Source organism: Microtus pennsylvanicus, chromosome 7 (assembly GCF_037038515.1).
Source record: "Microtus pennsylvanicus isolate mMicPen1 chromosome 7, mMicPen1.hap1, whole genome shotgun sequence".
NCBI classification, from domain to species: Eukaryota; Metazoa; Chordata; class Mammalia; order Rodentia; family Cricetidae; genus Microtus; species Microtus pennsylvanicus.
The window spans coordinates 125047671-125070630 of NC_134585.1; the positions used below are offsets into that span (position 1 = coordinate 125047671).

Below are 22960 nucleotides of genomic sequence, written 5' to 3' on the forward strand. Positions count from 1 at the left end.
GTCTCTAAGCTTCCCCAGGCTTCCCTAAGACAGAGCATTCCCAGACACAGAGCCCTTTATCCTTGAAAGGGAGCAGCCAGGCAGAAAAACAAAGGCCATATCTGATTCCAACAGGCTGAAGACCACAAGCTGGGGTAGGAAAGCTTGCAGAAAGGGCCAAGAAAGGGGCTAGGGTGAACTGGGGAGGAAAAGGGGAGGGGGCTGGCCTCAGTGTTCTAATTCTTCTTCTCCATGAGGAGGGTATAAGAGAGATCGCACAACAGTGTCACAGTCCGCATTGCAAGGAACTTCCCAAGCAGTCTCTCTCCCCAGATACTCCAGTGTGGCTCTCACAGTCTTTAGTGCATCCTCTCATACCCTTAAAACATGCAGTCCTTTATAGGCAGAAGACAAGAGTAACAAAAAGGGGCAAAGGCCAAAGTAGGCTGCTCTCCACTTCCTTTGCTACAGAGCAGGAAAGCTCACCTTCCTGTGATGAAGACTTTAGTGTACACAGTACGCAGAGAGCCTGGCTCCTGGTTGGGATTCTGATGTGGGAGTGATTTCTTATTAATAAAGAAACTGCCTAGACCCATTTGATAGGCCAACCCTTAGGTAGGCGGAGTAAACAGAATGGAATGCTGGGAGAAAGAAGCTGAGTCAAGGAGTCGCCATGGTTCTCCCATTCCAGACAGACGCAGGTTAAGATCATTCCTGGTAAGCCAGCTTGTGGGCTACACAGATTAATAGAAATGCGTTAGATCAATATGTAAAAGCTAGCCAATAAGAAACTGAAACTAATGGGCCAGACAGTGTTTAAAAGAATACAGTTTCCGTGTAATTATTCTGGGCATAAGCTAGCTGGGTGGTGGGACACAGCCCAGCCCTGCCGCTCCTTAACACAACAGAGTGGCGCCCAACGTGGGGCCTAAATTCACTTAAAAACCTGAGAGGACTTTAAAAAGGTAAGAGAGAGTTTAGCACAGTTCTTTTATGGCTTGTGGGTGGCGCACTACAGAGAAAATTTCCTGACTCAGCATCCGCAACAGGAAAAAAGCTGCAGTTTTAAACCGCCGCTTTCTGGGCTGTGCCGCCATTGCGATCTCTGTCTGGCCCCTATGGGAGACAGAGCTTTTAAATGGAGCATTTGGAGTAAAGCTCTATGGCTTGGTTGATGGCAATATGGACTACTGTGTGCCTGGAACTGTGTGTGGCTCAGGGGCACCAAATGGCTCTGAGGCATGAGCTGCTCAGCTCCGCCATGCTGAACTGTGCTGGTCTCAGGTAGGAACTACCGTAATTACCATAAAAACAGCGCAGTTAAGGTTTAGACTGGACAGGAAACAGGCTGTACCTTATTACCGTATTACCTGTACATGGTGTAACTTAAGTTTTTAAAAACTGCTTAACATTTTAAAAAATGCTCCTGGATAATAAAAAAATGTTACAGATTCACAATAAAACAGATTCAGACATAAAAGACCATACTGTTGGATAAATGTACGTAGGCTTGGGAGAGAGAAAAAAAAAAATATAAAAAATAAAATTAATGCTTAAAAAAAAAAAGGTAAAGTCTTTAAAGAGACAGTACAGATAGTTAAGAGACTAAAAAAAATAAAGAAATATAAGCCACATAAAAAATAAAAAATTCACAGAGAGTCTGGATTATGTACATTGTGTTTTCTTTAAAATTTTTGACTGTGAAGGAGCTAAATACAGAGAGACATTTCATTATATGGGCTGCCAAATGGAACCAGAACGGATATCATGAGGGTATGATTTCAAAATTTGGGTCTAAGGACATGATGCTTTAAAAAGGAGTTTCTTATTTTGTTTTCACAGAGGATGAGACCCTGTTCATTTCTTCAATTCCAATTTGATATGATAGACCACGCCCTCCTGAAAGGTTGTTGTGAACATCTTCAAAAAATTGCTTCGCTCAACTGCCAACTGAGATGAAACTAGCACACAGGTTATACCATGAAAGACCTAATTAACAACGCCCCCATTCAGCAGAAAGCAGTTTGGAGAAAAAAAACTGCGTCCATATTCCCAAAAATTTTTTGTAAATGTTCTTTTACATTTAAAGGGGGATATGATATAGGTATGAATAATTTGCATTGGTATGGATTTTAAGGTCAATTTTGTTATATGTATATGTATTTTTGATCTTGAATAAGGTGTGATTGTGTAGTTCATTTTTAAAATGTAATGTATAATTAGGAAATATAGGTTGTTGATGGATAATCATAAATAATAGTCAAGTTTGTAGTCAAGTTAGTTAGATTTTCTAGATATATAGAGATATATCTCAGATAGGCATTCTTCATATCTCTCAAAGGCTGCAGAATATGGCATTTAAAATATTTTAATAACTTAGGACTTTTCATGACAATGAGACATGTCTGCTCCTGGCGGCACCAATCTGCTTCGAGAGGAAGATGGGCATCGAAGAGGATCCTTATGGAGTTTGATAGCCATTTGGGCAAGAAACTGCTCTTGCCTGGACTGTTGCATAAAATGGACACAGAGAACCCGCAGAGAGAGGACTGCTGAACTTGCCTAAAGGTGAGATGGTCTTTTGGGGTTCATGACTCATGAAAGAGTCTGTGAGACATTCTGCAGGACACAGCAGATAGTGACTGAACTGTCTTTGAAATTGCCTGCTTCATGGAAATGTCTGCTGGATACTATGGGCCTGAAGGCTGAAGATGGATGCCCCAACGGTACAAAAGAACTTTGGGTGACTGTCCAGGCAGCGAGATGTCTCTGTCATTTCTAGAGTTTTCTTATTTCTTGTTTACTTAGGTAATATTATATCCTTCTGGAGTCTTTGATGGAGTTGAAGAATGGATAGGTAGTTATAGTTTTCCATTGTTATGATAAAAGATAAAATAGATATAAATATTGTAACTGTGATTCTTGCTTAATAACTGTTTTGCTATATGTAATTTTATTATGTTAAAGTTAAAGCCTTTCTTTTTTGTTTAAACAGAAAAAGGGGAAATGATGTGGGAGTGATTTCTTATTAATAAAGAAACTGCCTAGACCCATTTGATAGGCCAACCCTTAGGTAGGCGGAGTAAACAGAATGGAATGCTGGGAGAAAGAAGCTGAGTCAAGGAGTCGCCATGGTTCTCCCACTCCAGACAGACGCAGGTTAAGATCATTCCTGGTAAGCCAGCTTGTGGGCTACACAGATTAATAGAAATGCGTTAGATCAATATGTAAAAGCTAGCCAATAAGAAACTGAAACTAATGGGCCAGACAGTGTTTAAAAGAATACAGTTTCCGTGTAATTATTCTGGGCATAAGCTAGCTGGGTGGTGGGACACAGCCCAGCCCTGCCGCTCCTTAACACAACAGGATTCAGTGAAAACTATAGTGATATGAAGATATGGGGATTAGCAGGTGACTCCAATCCCATCATCTCCCACCTCTCCTACTTCACACGAGGAAGCTAAGGCCACAGGTAACAGAATGAAATGAAGGAAAAGCTTTGGGCCCAGGTGAAAGATTCTGAATATCCTGCCTACCTCCCGAGGAAACGGGAGGTGAGAGAAAAACACAAAGGTCACCCTTATCCCATGCCTTAACCCTCTGACCTACAGGTCACCTGGCAACCTTGTTCCATAGCTACTCCAATATGAGTCACTTTCCCTAGGGGAAGAGTCACAGGTCCCTGTCATGAGCTCCTGGTGGTCTGGACCGCCCTCTGTTCTTAGGGTTGTGAGAGGTTGTCTTCACTCTCTCCCCTCATCCCATGCTTCCTGTAACACGGTACGCTAGCAGTGCAGGACACTACCATTCCACTTCAAATGAGTACAAGCTGGAGCCATGACCCGGAAACCTCAAAAAGTGCTGGTCCTCTTTCCCATTCTCCTCACTTCTTCCCCTTGAAAAGGGTTTGTTTGTCCTGCTTCTTCACTGCACTGTCAGGCATTTTGCCTGTCCCTGCTGTCAAATGCAGAGCAACAGCCCAGTTCTTACTCCACTCTATTCCTAAAGGCTTAACGCAGGAACTGGATTACAGAAGGGCTCCAGTATAGTTGGTTAAGAGAGCAAAAGAGCGAGTGAATGAATAAGCGAGCCTGAGTATGACATCACTCCCCCAGACCCGGGCAAGAGCAGAGGAACTGTCCAGAGGGAAAAGACCCCGGGAGACCCAGCCCCATACTCCCAGCAGGAGAAGCCCCTGTGCATCAACTGTCGCCTTTCTTGGAGCTCTACTTTTAAGTACATGAAGAGTAGTGAGGAGATGGCATGGTTGCCAAAAAAACAGAAACCAAACACATCAAAACAAACCAAAGAAAAAACATAACAACACTACCCACAAGTGGCAAACACGGTTCTCTCTCAAGAGTAAGACAGATTCATTCCCTGCCCCTGGGATCTCCCTCAGAGCTCAATACACTAACACATGTAGCAACCTCCAGGTCCTCTGGAAAGAATGCCCTGAAAGAGGCAATGCATACCTCATAGGACCAGACAGTTCTTACATCTTAGACATATTTACACTGGAGTGAAGACAAGACGGGGACAAATGTATGAAGCCGTAGGGTCTCCTCCAGGCAGTAGCCTTAGGGATCATAGGAGATCCAAGGGGGCAGCCCAGCTAGAACACTCAATACAGCAGCAGAGTAGGAAATTGCTTGCTGGGCTCCGACACACCACCTCACCTCACCTAGCCACTCTTCATGCCTTCTGACCCAATTCACAAGTCAATGCCACTGTTTCATCCACTGGCCGAGTGGAGGGACAGAGGGGCAGAAAAGAGCAAATCCAGGAATCATCTGCTGGCATCTGATACAGCAAACTGGAGGAGAACAGTGCTGTAGCATCAGTAGAGGGAAAGGGATTTCCAAGTGCAGACAGTTCCCAGGCCTGAGCTTGGAGGGGAGACGACGCTTCAGCATTAGCAGGGATGGTGGAGGAGGTCACCTTGTCCACTATCCCTTCACAATCAGAAGTCTCCAACCAGCATGTCCAACACGTGGCTTGCAGGTTCCTCATGAAACAACACTTTCTTTTTGTTGACAGCTCTGCTACTAAAAAGCAGCTCTTTACGGTCAGTGGGATTCATCCTAGGCTAGAGAATATTCGTTAAGGACCTACTGTGTGTCAGGGTTCTAGATTCTGAATTGGTGAACAAAAGTCCTTCCTGCTTGGTACTCATGACTAAGGACCCATGTACCTAATGCTCCTTCCACATGACCTAGGATTTTTTTTTAAACTTTTATTTATTTATTTATTTAACTTTATTATGTTTGTTGGTGTGAAGGTGTCAGATCTCATGGAACTGCATTTTCAGACAGTTGTGAGCTGCCATGTGGGTGCTGGGAATCGAACCCGGGTCCTCTGGAAGAGCAATCAGTGCTCTTAACCGCTGAGCCATCTCTCCAGCCCCGACCTAGGATTTTTTATGCCTAGACCCAGACGGCAAGTCCGAGAAGAGCTTCCTGAGAAAGCTGCCACACCCTCATTCAGGCAGGGCCACCGCCAGCAGCTGACATGGCAGTCCTGCTCTGAGTCTAGCTGACGGAGTGGAATTGATTCCTGCGAGGAAGAGAGTTCAAGTGGCAGGAGTCAGCTGTAAGGCACTTGGACTCCACTCTGGGCCCTGGGGAGAGATCTGGGGACAGACACCAGGTGCCTAGAACATTAGAGCCAGCCACCTGAGAAGTTATATGAGGGAGGGCACTGGTCTTCCCTGGGAGAGGGCTACAGCCAGGGTTTAAAAAGAGGTGAGACAGGGTGGCCAACAAGAACAAACACCATGGTCACGTACTGTATAAATGTATACCAGGCATCCCGCTATTTCATGAACATAAGCCCATATCATGCTTACAATGCCTGGAGAAGCCAAGGTGCTTGACCCCTTTCCCAAATGAGGATCCTAGCTGAGCACGATGCCTCATGCCTGTAATCCCAGCACGCACGGAGACGGCAATGAGCTTGAGACCAGACCAATACCAGCAGCTGCTCTCTGAGTGTCACTACATGGGGTAGACTGTCCCCATGGCCAAGAGATGCAGAGGGTCCCCAAGGGTATAGCTGTATCAGGCCTTAGCAGAGGTACCACTGCAGTTTAAGGCAGATCTACCAAGTAATTCAGTCAGAAAGAAGCCACAAGGCCCACGAGTTGGATACCCTCACGCCATGAGGCACACAGACTGGTTACCCTTACTCTCATTTAGATGCTTTTTAGCCTCTCCTGCAGTCTTTTTTAGACAGCCTGTTCTCCATCGCAAATCATTTCCCCTTTCACCTTTGAAGCCAGGGAACAGGAATGCTCTCAGCTATTGGGATACCTACTTATCTGCCAGCTCACCGTCTCGCCTTAAACAGAAGAGCACCCACCTCCATAGGTTGACCAAGGTTGTGCCAGTCTTTCTCACTAGGACTCTCAAGTGTCCATCCAGCCCCCCACCTTAGGGATTATGGCTTATCCTAGACAACCCACACAATCTAAGAACCCATGGATTCTCCTCCGTGGAATCTGTGATTTTCCTTCTCATAGACCCTGTCTATCTGGAGGGCTGTAGGAACCCACCCCTTCACCACCCATAGATACAGGATATCCAGCATAATGCTTGCTGTTAGCTGACTGTCGAGCATGCCTCTTGTGCCAGACTATAAAGGAACTTTGTATTTTTTATCCCAGAGTAACTCGGTAAACCCCTTAAACTATCTACTCTCTGATCTGCAGTACCCATCTAAACAAGCTGCACTAGAAAACATGTCTAGAGGAATTAATGAATGAATGAGCAGTGTGAAATTCATCACTTGGATTCTATCTTCCACTATGCTCCACCTACATTCGAAGTGTGTGTAATTCTTAGATTTGTAAAGTCACAACTCGCGGTTCCTTCCTTCTACATCGAATAAAACAAACAAGCTATTAGGATCCTTGGGATCTCTTGATCTGTCTTTTGCGTTAGGGAAGTATCTCTTTCAGAATCTCCGCAGTTTGTGTCTATCAGGAGTTGAGGGCTATCTGGAAAGCTTGGTCAACGCATAAGTCTCCCCCTTGGCTCTGGAGGCTTCAGCTTTCTAAACGACTCTCTAAGGGGCAAGAGCAGGTCCCTCCTATTGCTGGGATATGAATAAGATCTACTCAGTAGTACAAGCCTGTAAGCCCAGCATTTTAGAGGCTGAGGCAGGAAGATAACCTTAAGTTCAAGGCCAATCTAGGATTCATAGTGAGTTCTGGGATAAACTGGACTACAGAATGAAACCCTGTCTCAAAAATAAAACAAACAAAGGAATAAAACAGACACCCAAACATCCTATTAGTGGTCTCCATCTAGCAGTAACCTGGTCTACCTCCCTCATCACGATGTCAAAGAAATCATGGTAAAAAGAGCCAGAGGCCCAGGGTGGATTTCAGATATACCCTCATTTCTCTAGACATTACAGCTTATCCAGAAAATAGGGTCATTAATTCCTATTTAACAGACCTCTATGTGAATGAAAGTAACAGTTCAACAGCAAATAGAATATTCCACAGGACCTGTTACAGAGAACAGAGAACAAATGCTTAACTTCATTCTCTTCCCCTTGAATTCTCTCCTTTGTCCCTACCGATCCAAGCCCTCACCTTCAGTTTCCATTCTAGGGCAGGTTTTTATTCCATTCTCAATCCCTTCCCTCCATTGGTGGAGGGAAAATGCCATGGCAGGACTGTCTGAAGCTCTGCCGTGGAGCTGTGTGTGTAACTGTGTCAGGACTGTGTGACACTCTGCCGTGGATCTGTGTGTGTAAGGATGGGACTGCCTGAATCTCTGTCATGGATGTGTGTGTGTGTGTGAGAGAGAGAGACAGGACTGTCTGAAGCTCTGTCATGGATGTGTGTGTGTGTGTGAGAGAGAGAGACAGGACTGTCTGAAGCTCTGTCATGGATATGTGTGTGTGTGTGAGAGAGAGAGACAGGACTGTCTGAAGCTCTGCCGTGGAGTTGTGTGTGTGTGTGTGTGTGTGTGTGTGTGTGTGTGTGTGTGTAAGTGTGACAGGACTGTCTGAAGCTCTGCCCTGAATCTTTGCATTCATGGAACTCCCCCTCCCTGAAGCACACTGCCCCAGGCTAAGTCCGAGGGGGCTGTTCTCACCAGGTTCCTTCAGAAAGAAAAACAGGGTAACTAATTGGCCCTTAATGGGGCCAATGAGTCTGCTAAACAGGAGACAAAGGCAGGTGCTGCTAAAAGTTACTGCTTCAGTTCTAGGGGTCTAGGACTAGACAACCCAGGAAGTAAAGGAAAGAAAGGTAAGAGCACAAACATTTTTTAAAAGGCTGAAATAAATAAATATACACACACATACACACACACATCTACTCTACAGACACACATACACCACACCACGCACACATACACCACACACACAAATACCACACACATGCACACTACACATATGCACATACACCCCCCACACTCCATATTTATTAGCTAGAATATACATATAATTCAAGTGTTGGTTTACTTTCCCCAGCATTCCTAATTCCCCTCCCTTTTTAAAATTTGTGTGACTGCTTCATCTGCATTTATGTTGGTGCAATAGCACACATGCCTGATACCTATGGAGGCCCCGGAAGTGAAGTTAAATGCAGCTATGAGCCACCACATGGGTGCTGAAAATTGAACCTGGGTACTGTGAAAGAGCAGCCAGTGCTCTTAACTAGTGAGCCATCTCTCTAGCCAGCTTTGACTTTTTTTTTTAATGAAATAAAAAGAATTCCTTTCTATGTGGTGGTTTTCCAGTTTATCTGGATAGGCCCAAACCTGTAAGCATATTTCTGCTTTACCTGCCTATGGTGCAGGTCATCACCAAAGACCAGACCAATGGAAATAGCAAGAAATAACAATTGCTTACCTCGATGAACAGCTGAACACTCACAAATCACTTTCACATCCAGTTTAATTTTGAGTCATGAAATCTCAGCCCTGGGCAGCTGAATCTCAGAGACGCTCAATGAATTCCCTGAGCTCTCAGTGCTGCAGAGAATGTAAAGCAGAGCCCACCTCCAGTGGCCCATGTGTTGAAAGTGAGCTGCCTTGTTTGTAAGACTATTGAGAAAGTGGTGTCTCCTTCAGATGGGACCCACTGGAAGAAAGTCGGGTGAAATGAGTCGGGACCTGGGATTGTAGCTTTTCCTCGTCTGCTGTATTTGTTCCCTATCACCCATGGCATGAGCAGCTCTCTCTGACGGGAGTCCCTGCTAGGACAGACTGCCTCAGCATAAGCCCAAAAGCAAGAGAGCAAACGCGAGCTATGGTCACAGGCATTTTGTTATAGCAATGAAAACACAACACAGCTGCTGCACATTCTCCTCCGGTCAGACCACGCTGGAAAGCAAAAGAACCAGGCAAAGTAAAATGCCAAGTGCCTGCATGGGCAATAGAAGAATGAAAAGTGTGAAAGGTGAGTCTAGGAAACTGAGGCAGCTAAGATAAAAAGAAATAAAAGAATGGCACAGTTGACACTTCAGCTCAGTAGTACAACACTTGGCTGGTACACACAAAGCACTGGCTTCAATCTCCTTTACTAAAAGTGAAGAAAAGTCCATCTATCTCTGAGCAAGAACTCAAGGGTGTGCCGTGAAGGGCTGACAAGAGAAAGACTGCAGTGACAGAACTCAAGAGAAGGAGGTGGGGGCTAGAGAGACCGAGTGCTGCATACACTCAGTAGGCAAGAGTACCTGCTACTCTTGCAGGGGACTGCAGCTTACTTCCTAGTGCCCATGTCAGAGGGTTGGCCTCAGCTCTATGGGCTGCAACACCCTCTTCTGGCAACCTCCAGCACCTGGAGTCACACATGCACGTACTCACACATAATTTGTGTATGTGTGAATAAGTAAATAAATTTTTACATTAATTAATTAATTAATTAAATATATCTTTACAAAAGAATGAAAGATGTGCTGCTTTATGCATCTATTCAAACTCTACTCTGTGCCAGATAGAGGCACATAGGTATTTTCCTTGGCACAGTCCTGGTGACCCAACTCATCACACTTCCGCTGCATTTCTTGCCCCTAACTGGGCCCCCTTATCAGGGCAACAGAATCCTTGTTGCAACTTCTCAACAGTTTCCAACAGATCTTTTCCAGCAATTACATACCAAATTCCTAATACTTAATTTTTGTCCTACCATATTCTCATGTATGTGCATGTGTGTAAATAGTATATATTGTATGTGACATATGTGGAGTTCATGTGTGGTAAATATGTGGTGTGTGTGAGGTGTGTGTATGGTGTGTATGAGATGTTCATGTGTCTTGGGGAAATCTTGCTTATGTAGCCCATGCTCGCCTTGAACTTCTGCAATCTTCCTGCTTCAGTCAACAGATTACTTATAGGTCTGTGCCAACACACCTGGATCATTTGTATGTTTATAAGGACTTTTCAATTTAGATTTCTTAAAATTTTCACATCTATTTATTTATTTGTGCATTGCGTATGCATACAAATACCTGCCCCCATGCACATGTGAACACAAGCTTTCCAAGAATTGATTCTTTCCTTCCACCATGTGGGTGAGGTTCTAGGGAGGAAATTCAGGTTGTCAGGCTTGGTAATAAGTAGTGCCTTTACCTGCTGAGCCACCACGCTGGCCCATCTCCTTCATAATTCACTGGGTATTCTCAAAAGACAAAAACACAGTCTTTCCCGCCATGGTTTTGTTTTGTTTTTGTTTTTTGCATTCAATGCACAAGAGATGATCAGCAATACAAGTTCACAAAGATTCCAGAAGTCACCCAACCATTCAGACTCATTGTATAGGTACCCCTCCCTGTTACACACCTGCAAGATATGCACCATTTTTTGATGAGAAAACTAGTGGCTCACAAGGAAAGGTGATGGTAGGGTAGGACTGATTGCATTTGGTGTCTTCTGACTGACGTATCAACCCTGGGCCCAATAAGGTGCCAAGGAAGTACCACTGGTAAATCCAGACCAACTTCAGTTACAAAAATTGAATCTGAACTTTCAGACCCTTGAGGATATTTGCATGTGTGTGTGTGTCTATGGTGGAAAGGAGAAAAGAATAAAGAGAAGGAAGCAAGAAGGTAAAGAAAGTAGAAGAATAAAAGTATCTGCCTGAAAATGGTGCTGGAAACAGAGGGATGCTTCATCCTTCACATTCTACATCAGGGACATCCCACCTCCTGTTTCCCATTATACAGCCTTCAGTTCTCTTCTCATTCAGGGGACCTGCAGCACAGAGCCGGCTTGCTGATTGATTCAAGTTTAATTCATTTATGTAATATCCCTGTTCAGAGCAATGTCTAATTAACACTTTTGTTGGGGGGAATAAAACCTCTCATATTCATTAATGAACAGGGGAAGGAAGGAGAAGCTTTCCCAGGCAACAGCCTAGAGTCTACAGGGCTGTTTGCTGCCTCTATCGTAGAGATGTCTTAATGAGACATGTCTTCATAATGGGATTATTGCTCTCTTTGGGCTGAAAGAAGCAAATGGAGCTGAGATCAGCTAGGGGAATGGACAGTCAGTAGAACATGAGTAGGCACACACACACCTAATTCTGATTTTGGAACCTTGATTCTGGAAGCCTAACCCAGGAAAAGGGTCACTCTCTGAGCTGCAGGATAAAATTCCAGGTATGAATCCACTTCTTCCTGGATTCCTCAGCCTCTCCAGGCTTTGCAGAGAGAAATAAGATCATAGATTTGTTTACAACTGCACAATTTAGAACAGGGCACTTTATAAATATTAGTTCGCATTTATAAAGAACAAAGAGCAAAGACCACCAACACTATTTAATAGGCAATGACTCAGAGAAATCGAGAAACTCACCCAAAGTCACAGAGATAAGATATGCAATGGCTAAGCGTGGAGCCCACATCTTCTGATTCAGAAACCTGGGCTTCTTGGGGAGCAGGCTTGATTGGCAGTTCATTAGGCATGTGCTATAGCTCTCCAGAGGCATCCTAAAGCTCTGCTGGGGATGAATGCAGAGAAGGCATTAAGGTATGAACTTCAACTTCCAGTGACAGAGGACTCATCTACTCATCGAAAATCCTCGTGAAATCATCTATGTATGAGTCTAGGGCTAGAAAGATGGCCCAGCGGTTAAGAGCACACACTGCTCTTACAGAGGACCTGAGTCCAGTTCCCAGGACCCATGTCAGGCAACTCACGACCACCCATAACTCCAGCTGCAAGAAATTTGATGCCTTCTTTTGACCTTTGCAGGCACCTGCACTCATATGCACATATCTATACACAGACACACAAGTACATATAACTTCTTTAAAATACATCTTAAAATATTATAAAATTATAATTATAAATTATGTTAATTTTTAAATCACAGTAAGAGTTTAAAGTGAGGTTGAGGGCCCACAGCACTCAAAGGACTGTCAAAGGAATTTATGGCCCCACTATAAGATTCAGCAATGTGGGGTACATCTTTGACCATGCTTTCCACTCTGGGTTATAATCCCAGTGTTCATATGAGTGATCTCTGGTGATCTGTTTACCCTGTTCAGTCTTCTATTTTTATGCCTGAAAAAGAAGAAACATAAAGCATGCTTTGCCCAACACGTGAGGATCTCTTGAGTTCAATATGTAGCCAAAAGACAACACTGAAAAGGAACTGTTTTCACAGCTTATCATTCTACATTTACAATATTTGTACCCATGTGCACTAGCTCCTGAAAAGATAAATTAAAATTTCACAGGAATACTTTAACCTACAGGTTACACATTTTATGCATATAATCTCACTGAATTCTCTGGGTGGTCCTATATGGTAGAGATAATTTTTCCAATTGAATATGAGGCAACTGAGGCTCAGCAAATTCAGGTAAGCCAGCCAGTGTCAGATGCGACTGAATAGTCAATAGTCTAGGGTTACAATTCTTTTCTTTCTGATTTCAGAGCTGCAATCTCATACTTCCCTAAGTTAATTACAGATGCTTATTCTATCTTAAAAGTTCAGTGTTAAGAGATGAAAATGCTATATGTTGAAGAATAAATTTTACTATATTGCTACCGGTGGGGGCTGAAACTTTCCCATCATTATCTAAACATAGGACTCCGTAACTATTTGCCTTACAGTCAGTTCAACTGTCCACTGGCTGCCTATAGAAAATTGTTTAAAAATGCATTTATGTGTATACACACTTGGAGAGGATAGTGGTAGCTTTTTTTTTTCTTATAGAAAAAGGGAGGGAGAATTAGGGTGGCTATTGAACATGTTCTCCTGTGGGGCTGGAAAAATGGCTTGGCAGTTAAGAACACTGGTTGCTCTTCCAAAGGTCCTGAGTTCAATTCCCAGCAACCACATAGTGGCTCACAAAAGTCTGTAGTAGGATATGATGCCCTCTTCTGGTGTATATGAAGACAAAGCACCCATACATAAAATAAATAGGTAAATATTTAAAAAGAAAAAGAAAATGTTGTCCTGTCGTCTGGCAGTATGGAGACACAACAGGCAACTTGCCTCACACAGTCTTGAACATACAGAAGATTCTTCCTTTAATTCTGCTGCCGACTGCTCTATACAGCCAACCCACATCAATGCCTCTGGCTTAGACTACAGTCCAAGGCATGCAAAGGTGGGCCATCTATATCTCTTCACATGTCCACACTGAGCCAGACACAGTTATGTGCTTAGCAAAAGCTTGTGTCGGTAACCACCAAGATAAAGATCATTCATTTTAACTTCAATGGAAGCAAAGCCCTTCTGCACAGGATAAGTCTCACCACACAGTGCCATACAATAAAACACACACTAATGCTTGGAGAAGGTTAGGGTGAGCAGCTAGCCTCTCTGTCATGAGTTTACCTACTGCAAGAGGGAGATAATACCTACTCAAGGAAGTGTAGTGGAAATTAAACACAGAATTGTGAACTAAAGGGAAAATCATTATGTATCAAATACCTTTTTTAAAAAAGAAGACTAGACACTAAGGATGCATATTACTGTTACAGTACTTGCCCAGCATGCACAAGCCCTTGGGTTTGATATCTAGCCAAAAATTAAAAGGAGAAAAGTAAATTTTAAAAAAATTGTTAAGTGAGACAGTCACTAAGATGCTGTAGTCCTCAAAACCTCCAACAGGAAAATGCCTCCTGGGCTTTGGGTCCCCAGCATCAGAAACTGCTTTACTCAGCATGGCCACCATGCCTTACTAAAGCTTGGCACATCAACAAATACCCTAGAGAGAGTTCTAAAGCTTGCTGCATCAGCTTTGGGAGCAACTAAAGATGAGAGGAATAGCCCAAGTTCTTCCTAAATTCTACTGAATTGGCATCAACTCATTTCTAGTTATTGTAGAAGGGGAACCTCACATAGCTCCATAATGCCACCCCACCCCACTGCCACTGCTACCCCAGTATTAGGTCGGCTAAAATAACAGAGTAGTTAGAGCAATTGCCCTGCAGTTCACTCTGAAGACTCAGGGGACCTTGAGCAGGCAGACAAGGCCAACCGAGTCACAGCTTGGTCAAGGATCAGTGGTGGAGAAAGACAGAGCAGACAGAACAGTCCGTCTGGAATGTTACAAACCTGCTGGCAGAAGCAAGCGGGCCCACCTCGGTGACTACGGAGTAAATAGGAGGGACGGGAGTGATAGAAATACCATGAGCCCTCCTGAGAATGGACAGGGGCTTCCCCGGCCCCATCCCAAAGACTGAAATCCTATATATTAATTTACCCTGGAGGTGACAGCTCCTCCAGACATTCTAACAAGACCTGATTTCTGCTTCTCAGAGCTTCCTAGTTATGCTACCCACATACTAATTCAGCATCTCCTGTCTTGCTCTGAGAGGGCCTACTGTGCACCAAGTCACCAGCTGGTCCTGCTCCACAACAGCTGTATCCTTTCTGAGGAAAACAAACAACAGACCACCAGCCAGCCTGATTCTAGAGCCACTGTTCTGTCAGATCTTATCTGTGGCTTTGGATAAGTGGCTTAACTTCTCTATGTGTGTCAGCTTCCTCCTGTGTAAAATAATGGGGCTACTTTAAAGAAATCTCCTAAAGGGGCTGGAGAGATGGCTCAGTGGTTAAGAGGACCCGGGTTCGGTTCCCAGCACCCACGCGGCAGCTCACAACTGTCTGAAGATCCAGTTGCAGGGGATCTGACACCTTCACACCAATGCACATAAAAAAGTTAAATAAACCATAAAAAAAAGAAATCTCCTAAAATCACTGTGAAGGTTAGAATATTAATATCACTTACGAAGGTACTACCAACACATGGTTAGTGCATGAGGAAAACAACACACAGAAATTTACTCAAGATCCAGCACATGATTACAATCAAGTTTCTCTGACTTTAAAACTCATGTTCTGCCCAGTTCTGGTCTCATCTCTTCACATCTCCCAAAGCATGCTGTCTTCCACCTCTAACAAACTTGCGTTGCACTGTAAACCCCTCATAGAGCAGCTTCTCCCAACCACCTTTGTGTACTCCAGGGGACCCTATGGAGTCAGAAGGAATACTTTAGCTTTCCTGCCTATCAGAGCATCAGCAGACACAGAGAAAAGAGATGGACATCACAGAGGTACTGGAGAAGAAAGCCCTGACTGCAGCCATTTCCTTTCCTCTGCTTCTCACATGGCCTCTGGTCCCCTTTTGAGGCCAAGATTCCCCTGAGAGAATATTAAGGCCCCAAGCTCCAAGCAAATAAGTGCACCAATCTGTCAATGCGGCCAGGTTAAGAGCGATCGATCTGCTTCTAGAGAGTCCAAGGAGTCATGGTGAGGACCCTTGAGCACCCTGCCACCACCGTTGACCCCGCATGGCTGCCTGCTGCTCTTTCTCCTGCTGCAGCCCGAGCCAGCTCTGCTTCTTTCCCTTGCTTCTGCAGTCTTGTTCCAGGCCCCTTTGTTCAGTCGCCCCCAACTCCTTCATTGGTGGTGTTCTTATTTCCACTTTCCCCTTCTTACTGTTATACACACACATGCCTTCCTCCATTCCTCCACCTCACTAAACAGAGGTGTTTGTTTGTGTCTTGGTGAGAAAGCTTGGAAAACTCCTTGGTGAGCAAGGCTAGCACTAATGTAACCTAAGTGTGCCACTTGCTAGCACTGAACAGAAAGCCCAGTATGATTTAAAGTTCGTAGAGTAGGGGCTAAGAAGTCCCTCAAGGATGCTGTTTCCACACAGAGGCACCCAATGGCTTTCTGTAGTCATCAGAGGTCAGTTTGTTGACAGGTACCTGCCACTCATACCTAGGCTGTCACATCTATTGTTAAGAGAGTCTAAATGGAGGACCTTGCTGGGATGACTTCTTCCTATTAGAGCAAGAAATTCCAACTTCTGAATCTCTTAGCTTCATTCAGTAAACCCCAGTTAGAATCCTGAAGCCACTGAAGCTGAAGGGAGGGAGCCTGCCATAGGGAGAGGAGCTAACCTCTTTCTCCCAGCCTGCCTCCTTCTTCAGTTCTCCTCTGGAAACTTCCACTCTCATTTATGATATTCTTTTTTTCCTTTCTTTTCCTTTCTTTTTTTCATTTTGCTTTAGAGTTGCTTTGGTTTGGTTTTGGTTTTGTTGTTTTGTTTTTGTTTTGAGACAGGGTTTCTCTCAGCTGTCCTAGAACACACTTTGAAACTCACCAGGCTGGCTTCGAACTCACAGAGAGCTGCCTGCCTCTGCCTCCTGAGTGCTTGGTTAAAGGTGTGCGCCACCACTACCCAGTTCAGCTTTCACATATAGTGTTCTATAGCTGGAGCTGAAGACCTTGCCACAGTCACCCGCAGGGCTCCAGCATACTTAAGATGCAGGTCCCAGGCCCTTGTCTCTACTCTTTTCCTTCTTTCACTTCCAAACCCCTTCTCCCCAGACAATGTTAAAAGAAGGGGTAGCTTTCCTTGAAGTATTACTTGAGCATCTCTTTTCCATTTTCTGAAACTGCACTCCTTTCAAGAAGTCTTCCAATTGGCCTGACCATAAATATGAAAGAGATCTAAGGAATTATTTAACTCCATCTGTACTTATATAAGAAGCCAGGTGCCAGAGCAATTATGTACTTTGCTCAGTTTATGTAGTAGTTTGAAAGAAAATGGCCCCCATAGGCTCATATGTCTGAATAATTGGTCCCCAACTGGTAGAACTTTTTAGGAAAGATTACAAGATTTGGCTTTGTTGGATGAGGTGTGTTTCTGGGGGTGGGCTTTGAGGTTTCAGAATTGCCATGTCATCCCCAATTCCCCTCTGCCTTCTACTTGTGGATCAAGATGTGAGCTCTCAGCTGCTGCTCCAGCCACCTGTCTCTTTGCCATCACTCCACCATCACAGACTCTGGAATCCCAATTAAACTGGTTCCTTCATAAGCAACCGTGGTCATGGTGCTTTGTCACAGCAATGTAGAAGTAACGAATATAGTCCATGGGGAGTCTCTATTGCCAATGGGAGAAGATAGCCCAGTCTTCTCTATCCTGCCAAGCTGTCTGCTAGTCACAGAAGGGACAATTGAATGCCCTGTCTGGTGGGCAAGACAATCTCATTATTCTGCCTCCTGTCCTCTACCCTAAAGAGCCTTTCTATGTATTCAATCTCTTGCTATATTTTATATAAGTATTATTGGTCTTAAACAAAAACTGACTCAACTGTGAGCTCCTGGGAAGCAGTAAGCACATTGTATTCACTTCTGTTTCCTCGGCAGCTAACCACACTTGGCACTCTACAAATCCCTGCCAAATGATAGTAAATGAAAATATATTGTGGCTTCTAAAACAACAGGTTTGCTTTAAAAGGAGGGTAAGGAAGGTTCTTTCTGGAAACAAAATGGCAAAGTTTGGCACAATCCATGAAGAGTCGATTCTTCCCACACTCGCCAGCATCCCGAAGGACAGTTGGGCTATAGAAGGATTGCACCTTTGCCCTTTCCAAGATCAAAGGAAAATGGCATGACCTTCCAGGCCAGGGACTTTGCATCTGGGTGGAACACTTCATAGCTGCAGGCCAAACCCAAAAGAACTTTAGACGACACCTGGGAACCCTATCATTGAGTGAGCCTAACTGGCTCTTCTCTGCCCCTCCCATTCTGGGTTCAAGATCTATCCTCACTTGACCCACAATGGACGTATACAGATTAGGGATCCTGGGAAGGAGCAGGCTGGAAGCCAACTAGGCCCATGTCACTTCAGTGGAAGCCCTATAGAAGCCCTCACACAAGGCAAAGGAGTGTAATGAATATGGTGGATAGGTGGAAGAGCAGTGGCCCAGAAGAACCTGCCCAGATCTTGTCTCAGTCTTCCTTCCCTCAAGTTACTGCAGTCTCACCTCATCTAAGATCGCAGGATCATCCTCAGGGCCTTCAATTTGGGCAGAAAGGAAAGACCCAGGACAAGTCCTGGCTTTTAGGAGGCAGCACATAGGCAGTAAGGATGCAGGGGTATGTTAAGGTCACTCCCCAGTACAGTCCCAGGAGCCAAAGAGAGTAGGTGGGGCTAAGAATGCAGAGTGCTTGTCCAATGTGTAGGAAGTTTTGGGTTCCATCTCCAGTCCCACATCAACTAGGTCTGCTGGCACATGCATTAAATCCCAGCTCTTGGGAGATAAAAGCAGGAGAGAAATCCAAGTTATCTTTGACTACATAGTAAGTTCGAAACCAAGGCTCATAAGACCCTGAGGGAAACACACACACACACACACACACACACACACACACACACCCCACTGGGCAGAACTTAGTTATATAAGAACCTTTGCAGAAATGGAAGCCAGTAGTCAGGTCTTCCAGCCAGACTGGGTCAGAGTAAGCTGCGTGCTTTGAACAGATCACATTTTTTCCCTGGTCTCCAGTTCTCATCTCAAACTCAGGGACCTGATCACCTCTAAGGTCTCTTCCAGAATTGACATGCTGGAATAGTACAGTATAACTTATGCTATGAGATCACCTACCTCTGTATATCTATAAAGTTCTTCTCATCCTTCCATCCTTCTAGCTTCATTTGAATGGAAATGGTCTCTCTCTAATCTTTGCTTCTTACCTCCCTTCCTCCGGGTGACCAGAAATTGGAATGTGGTCTCTCTAGCAGCAGCAAGTTGACTTACTGTTCAAGAATCTATGGAAGCTACCCACTAAGAATCCAGGAGCAGAAGGCTTTACCAAGCCCCCGCCCCCTCCAGCCACAATCATGCACACACCTGGAGCTGATTTCCTTCCCCTTCTGCAACCCAAAACTGTTGGCTCCTTGCTGTGAATTTAGCCTCTTTCAGGAAGCCTAGCCAAACCAGCACCATCCATATCATAGCCCATCTATTTCCTGTCTTGCTGATGTTTAACACCTTGAGTCACATTATATGTATTGGCAGCTGCTTACATACATATATGTAAGCATGCATACATCCTGGTAACAACGGGCATTCTTCTGAAAGCTGCAGGTTAGCAGTGGGGCTAAGCAAAGCCCTATATATCCCCTTACATAATTGCCATGCATAGAATACCCTAGGGGAACCTGGTGGCCTTCTCAAGGAAGAGGAGGCTAGAGGAAGGTAGAAACATACAGATATGACTTATTATGAGAAGCAAATGGTACTCAAGCAAAAAAAAAAGGAGAAAAAAAAAGAAAAATGTATAAACTTTTCTTTCCACTCACAAAGTTAGTTAAAAAGAACTTCAGCTGCTAAGCATCAGTATGTCAGCACACCTTTAATCCCAACACTGGAGAGGAAGAGACAGTCAGAACTCTATGAGTTTAAGGTCAGTCTGGTGTACATATTGCGATCCAGGCAAGTCAAGGTTGCCTAGTGAGGGTTGAACTTGTCCATATTGGGTTTCATGGTCTAAGTTGATGAGGATGACTGACCAGGTCTCTCCTCAAGAGGGCACCAGATTTCATTACAGATGGTTGTGAGCCACCCTATGGTTGCTAGGAATTGAACTCAGGAACTTTGGAAGAGCAGGCAGTGCTCATAACTGCTGAGTCATCTTTTAGTCTCAAAACAAACAACTTTGTCATGTTAGGAGTTTTGGAAGGCCAATGAGGTTAGATAGTTGATGCCTCTTCCACACTCTGGAAACTCAAACCAGAACAGTGAACTGACTAGAAAGTTAACACGGAGCAGCAGGGTGGTTTCTGCTCTCTTGCTGCATCCTGGGTCTTGGTCACCCTGAGAGAAGGAGGCTAAAGAACGAAAAGAGCTCATATTCCCATCCAAAAATGAACAGCCAGCACATGGCATTTTTTATTCCATGTCTGTGGCTTTGGTTGAAATGACTCCTTGATGCCAGCCCACAATGGTCATTTTTAGCCTGCTGTTGGGGCTGGGTGCTCAATACTATGGGCTCCGCCCAAGTTCCAGAATCCGCAGCAACTGGAAGAATATTACAGTGGCTATGGGCCACTGCTTCTTCATTCTCGGACCCCACAAATCCTCTACTCTTAAAGTAGTTCTATCATCAGATTTTGTTTTGTTTTGTTTTTTTCTTTCTTTTGGTTTTGTTTGTTTGGTTGGTTTGGTTTTTGTTTTTCAATACAGGGTTTCTCTGTAGCTTTAAAGCCTGTCCTGGAACTAGCTCTTGTAGACCAGGCTGGTCTCGAACTCACAGAGATCCACCTGCCTCTGCCTCCCGAGTGCTGGGATTACAGGCGTGCGCCACCACCGCCCGGCTCTATCATCAGCTGTAAGAAAACACACATCTTGTCATCTCAGCTACCATCTGTCATGCCACACCAGCAGCATAGAGGAGGTCAGTCCTGGTTGGGAATGGAACTCACGGTGGTGAATTATTAGCAGCAACTATTATGTCTAGGGATGATAACAAACACACCACAGTTTTCATTTTCTCAGAGTACATGACACATGACAGTTTGAAGGGCTGAGCTGTAAGAAAAACCAGACCATGCATTGAACACGCATTATAGAGATCTGCCAAATGGATATTCCAACCCCCAAGGACAGGGACAGTCACACAACAAGGTTGCTTTTCCGTTCAACACCCCTCCCCGCCCGCCCCACCGCACTCACTCTGTTACTCTGCTATGAGGTTTTCTGTCCCGGAAGAGCACAGAACGCTGGGACAGTAAGCAGCTCACCCTAGTCCAGCGGGGACAGACTCTCCCTAAGTACAAGCAGTTGTTCTGGAAGCCCAGGGAGATGAAGCGGTTATTCTTTGGGAAATGGAGAAGACTGGCAAGATACCTCTGGAAGAGAGACACGGGAGAAGTGAGGTGCAAACACGGCAGAGCAAATGCTGCCGGGGAAGCAGGCACTCCTGCTTGCTCCACACAGCCATCCTTAGCTCTCTCTACATGGAGCGCTTAGGGCTTCTGCTCAAGCCAGCTCCTTCCCACTCACTGAGACCTGGAGGGGTGGGGAACAACAACCAAAAAATTCACCCTGAGAACAGATCCAGTATGAGTCCACAACAGTCCATTTTCAACTTCAAAATTCCTCAACTCAGCACTAAGTTTTCTGGGATTCCCAGATCTGGGACTTTTTCTTCAGGAGGATTCTTCAGTTAGAGCTTTTGTTCCAGCCAGCAGCCCCTCTATACCCTTTTAACTGAGCTCGTTTTAAAACAAAGGGAAAGAGGCAGAAGAGGAGGCAGTTCCCTTTGCCTCCTCTTAGCCAGGCTCCGCCGCTCTGCGGTTAACACTCAGCAATGATCCTACAAGCCTGGAATCTGAGGAATTTCCTGCCCCTGTGCTCCCTGGAAGAGCTGTGAGAGACCTAGCAATTAGGCCTCCAGTTTCCATTCCTGCCTTCCTCCAGCAGAGGACGGAGTGAAAAGCTGGTGGAGGAACCAGAGAGGACTGGGGTCGGGGCTGAGGCATTTGCATCCAAGGTCATTGCCTCCCTGCTTTCTCTCCCAATCACTCACACCTTTGCCTTTGCCCGCCTGAGGGAGTGGTAACAGGACAAGATCCTTCCTAAAGCCATCTTGTTTTTCTGCAGTTGTAACTCTGTTTTCCTTCCCCAGCACTGCAAGAGTTAAGGCACCCCTCAGATGCTTATCCACCCTCTTTGGTCTATACCACTCGCCCTATGTCCACATGCTCATCATGTGTTGATTTCTTTGATTCATGCATCTGTACAGTGTCTGTTCCAGGGAGCGGGTCACAGGCCTGCCCCTAGCAATATAATCTAAAAGTCAGAGTAGAGGCCATGGACCTCTATATTTTGGTTCAAGACAGAGAAAGAAAGAAGGCAAGGAACAGGAAATTCATTCCCAAGATGTCTGAATGGACCATAGGAAACATGGTGCCACAGCAGCTGAGTAGCAGAAACAAATTTGTCTTCTACTTAGGTTTTGTTCTGAAAGACCCTACAGATCCCCTCCTCAAAACCCGCAGCTAGCATGCTCCTGGGGGAACTCCTGTTTGCTTTGAAAAAAATTCTCCGGATCAGCAGCCAGCCTGCTCTCATAAGAACATCCCACGTGCTTGATGCCCGATAACCACGCTTGCTTCTGTAAACTTGCTTTTTGCTCTTCCCTATAAAAAGCCCGCTCTCCAGTTGGCAGGCGTGCAAGTCCTCCGAAAGACTTTGCTGCCGGCAGGTACCTGTGTTTACTCAATAAACCTCTTGCTAATTGCATCCTGTGGTCTGGACTCGGAGTGTCCTGGTTCTGGGGTCTTCATCCTCGGAGGAAAGGTCCTCTCTGAGGGTCTTTCAGTTCAAGCTAACATTAAAATCAGTTCCTACGCTCTCGTGACATATCAGTTAGTGGCTTAAATCCATGTGCTAGGGCAAAAGCAGCCTGGGGTTTAAAAATGTGCCACCCAGTCCGGGGAAGCACTGGAGGTAGTGATTTCTCTGCCGCCCCCCCCCCCCCCCCCCCGTATTCCGCCTAGCCCTAACTAACCCCTCTCTGCTCACTGGCTTCCCTTTCCCATCCACAAGCAGTAGGCAAGGAAAGTAGCCGGCCTTCAAGGTCTCAGGCCTCCCTGGAATCTCTGCAGGCTCTTTACAATTCTGAGACAGTATGGAGTTAAAATGGCCGCTTCCTGTCTCCCTTCCCTTCCCACCCAGTCTTTGGTCTCAACACACTCCTCCCG

The 22960-nt window shown here is 45.0% G+C and overlaps 1 protein-coding gene across 4 annotated transcripts in view; it reads right to left on the reverse strand.

Moving 5' to 3' along the window:
• Positions 1-22960, reverse strand: part of Kirrel1 (kirre like nephrin family adhesion molecule 1) — a 94269-nt gene that overhangs the window by 48686 nt on the left and 22623 nt on the right. For 2 of the 4 annotated variants that reach the window (XM_075978678.1, XM_075978676.1), the window contains exon 2: positions 11793-11937. The exons of 1 other annotated variant lie outside the window; for it this stretch is intronic. In XM_075978678.1, coding sequence (XP_075834793.1) covers positions 11793-11925 — 133 coding nt within the window. In that variant the 5' untranslated portion in view covers positions 11926-11937. The remainder of the gene's footprint in view (positions 1-11792; positions 11938-22960) is intronic. One more of the 4 variants, XM_075978677.1, reaches the window with a different exon arrangement.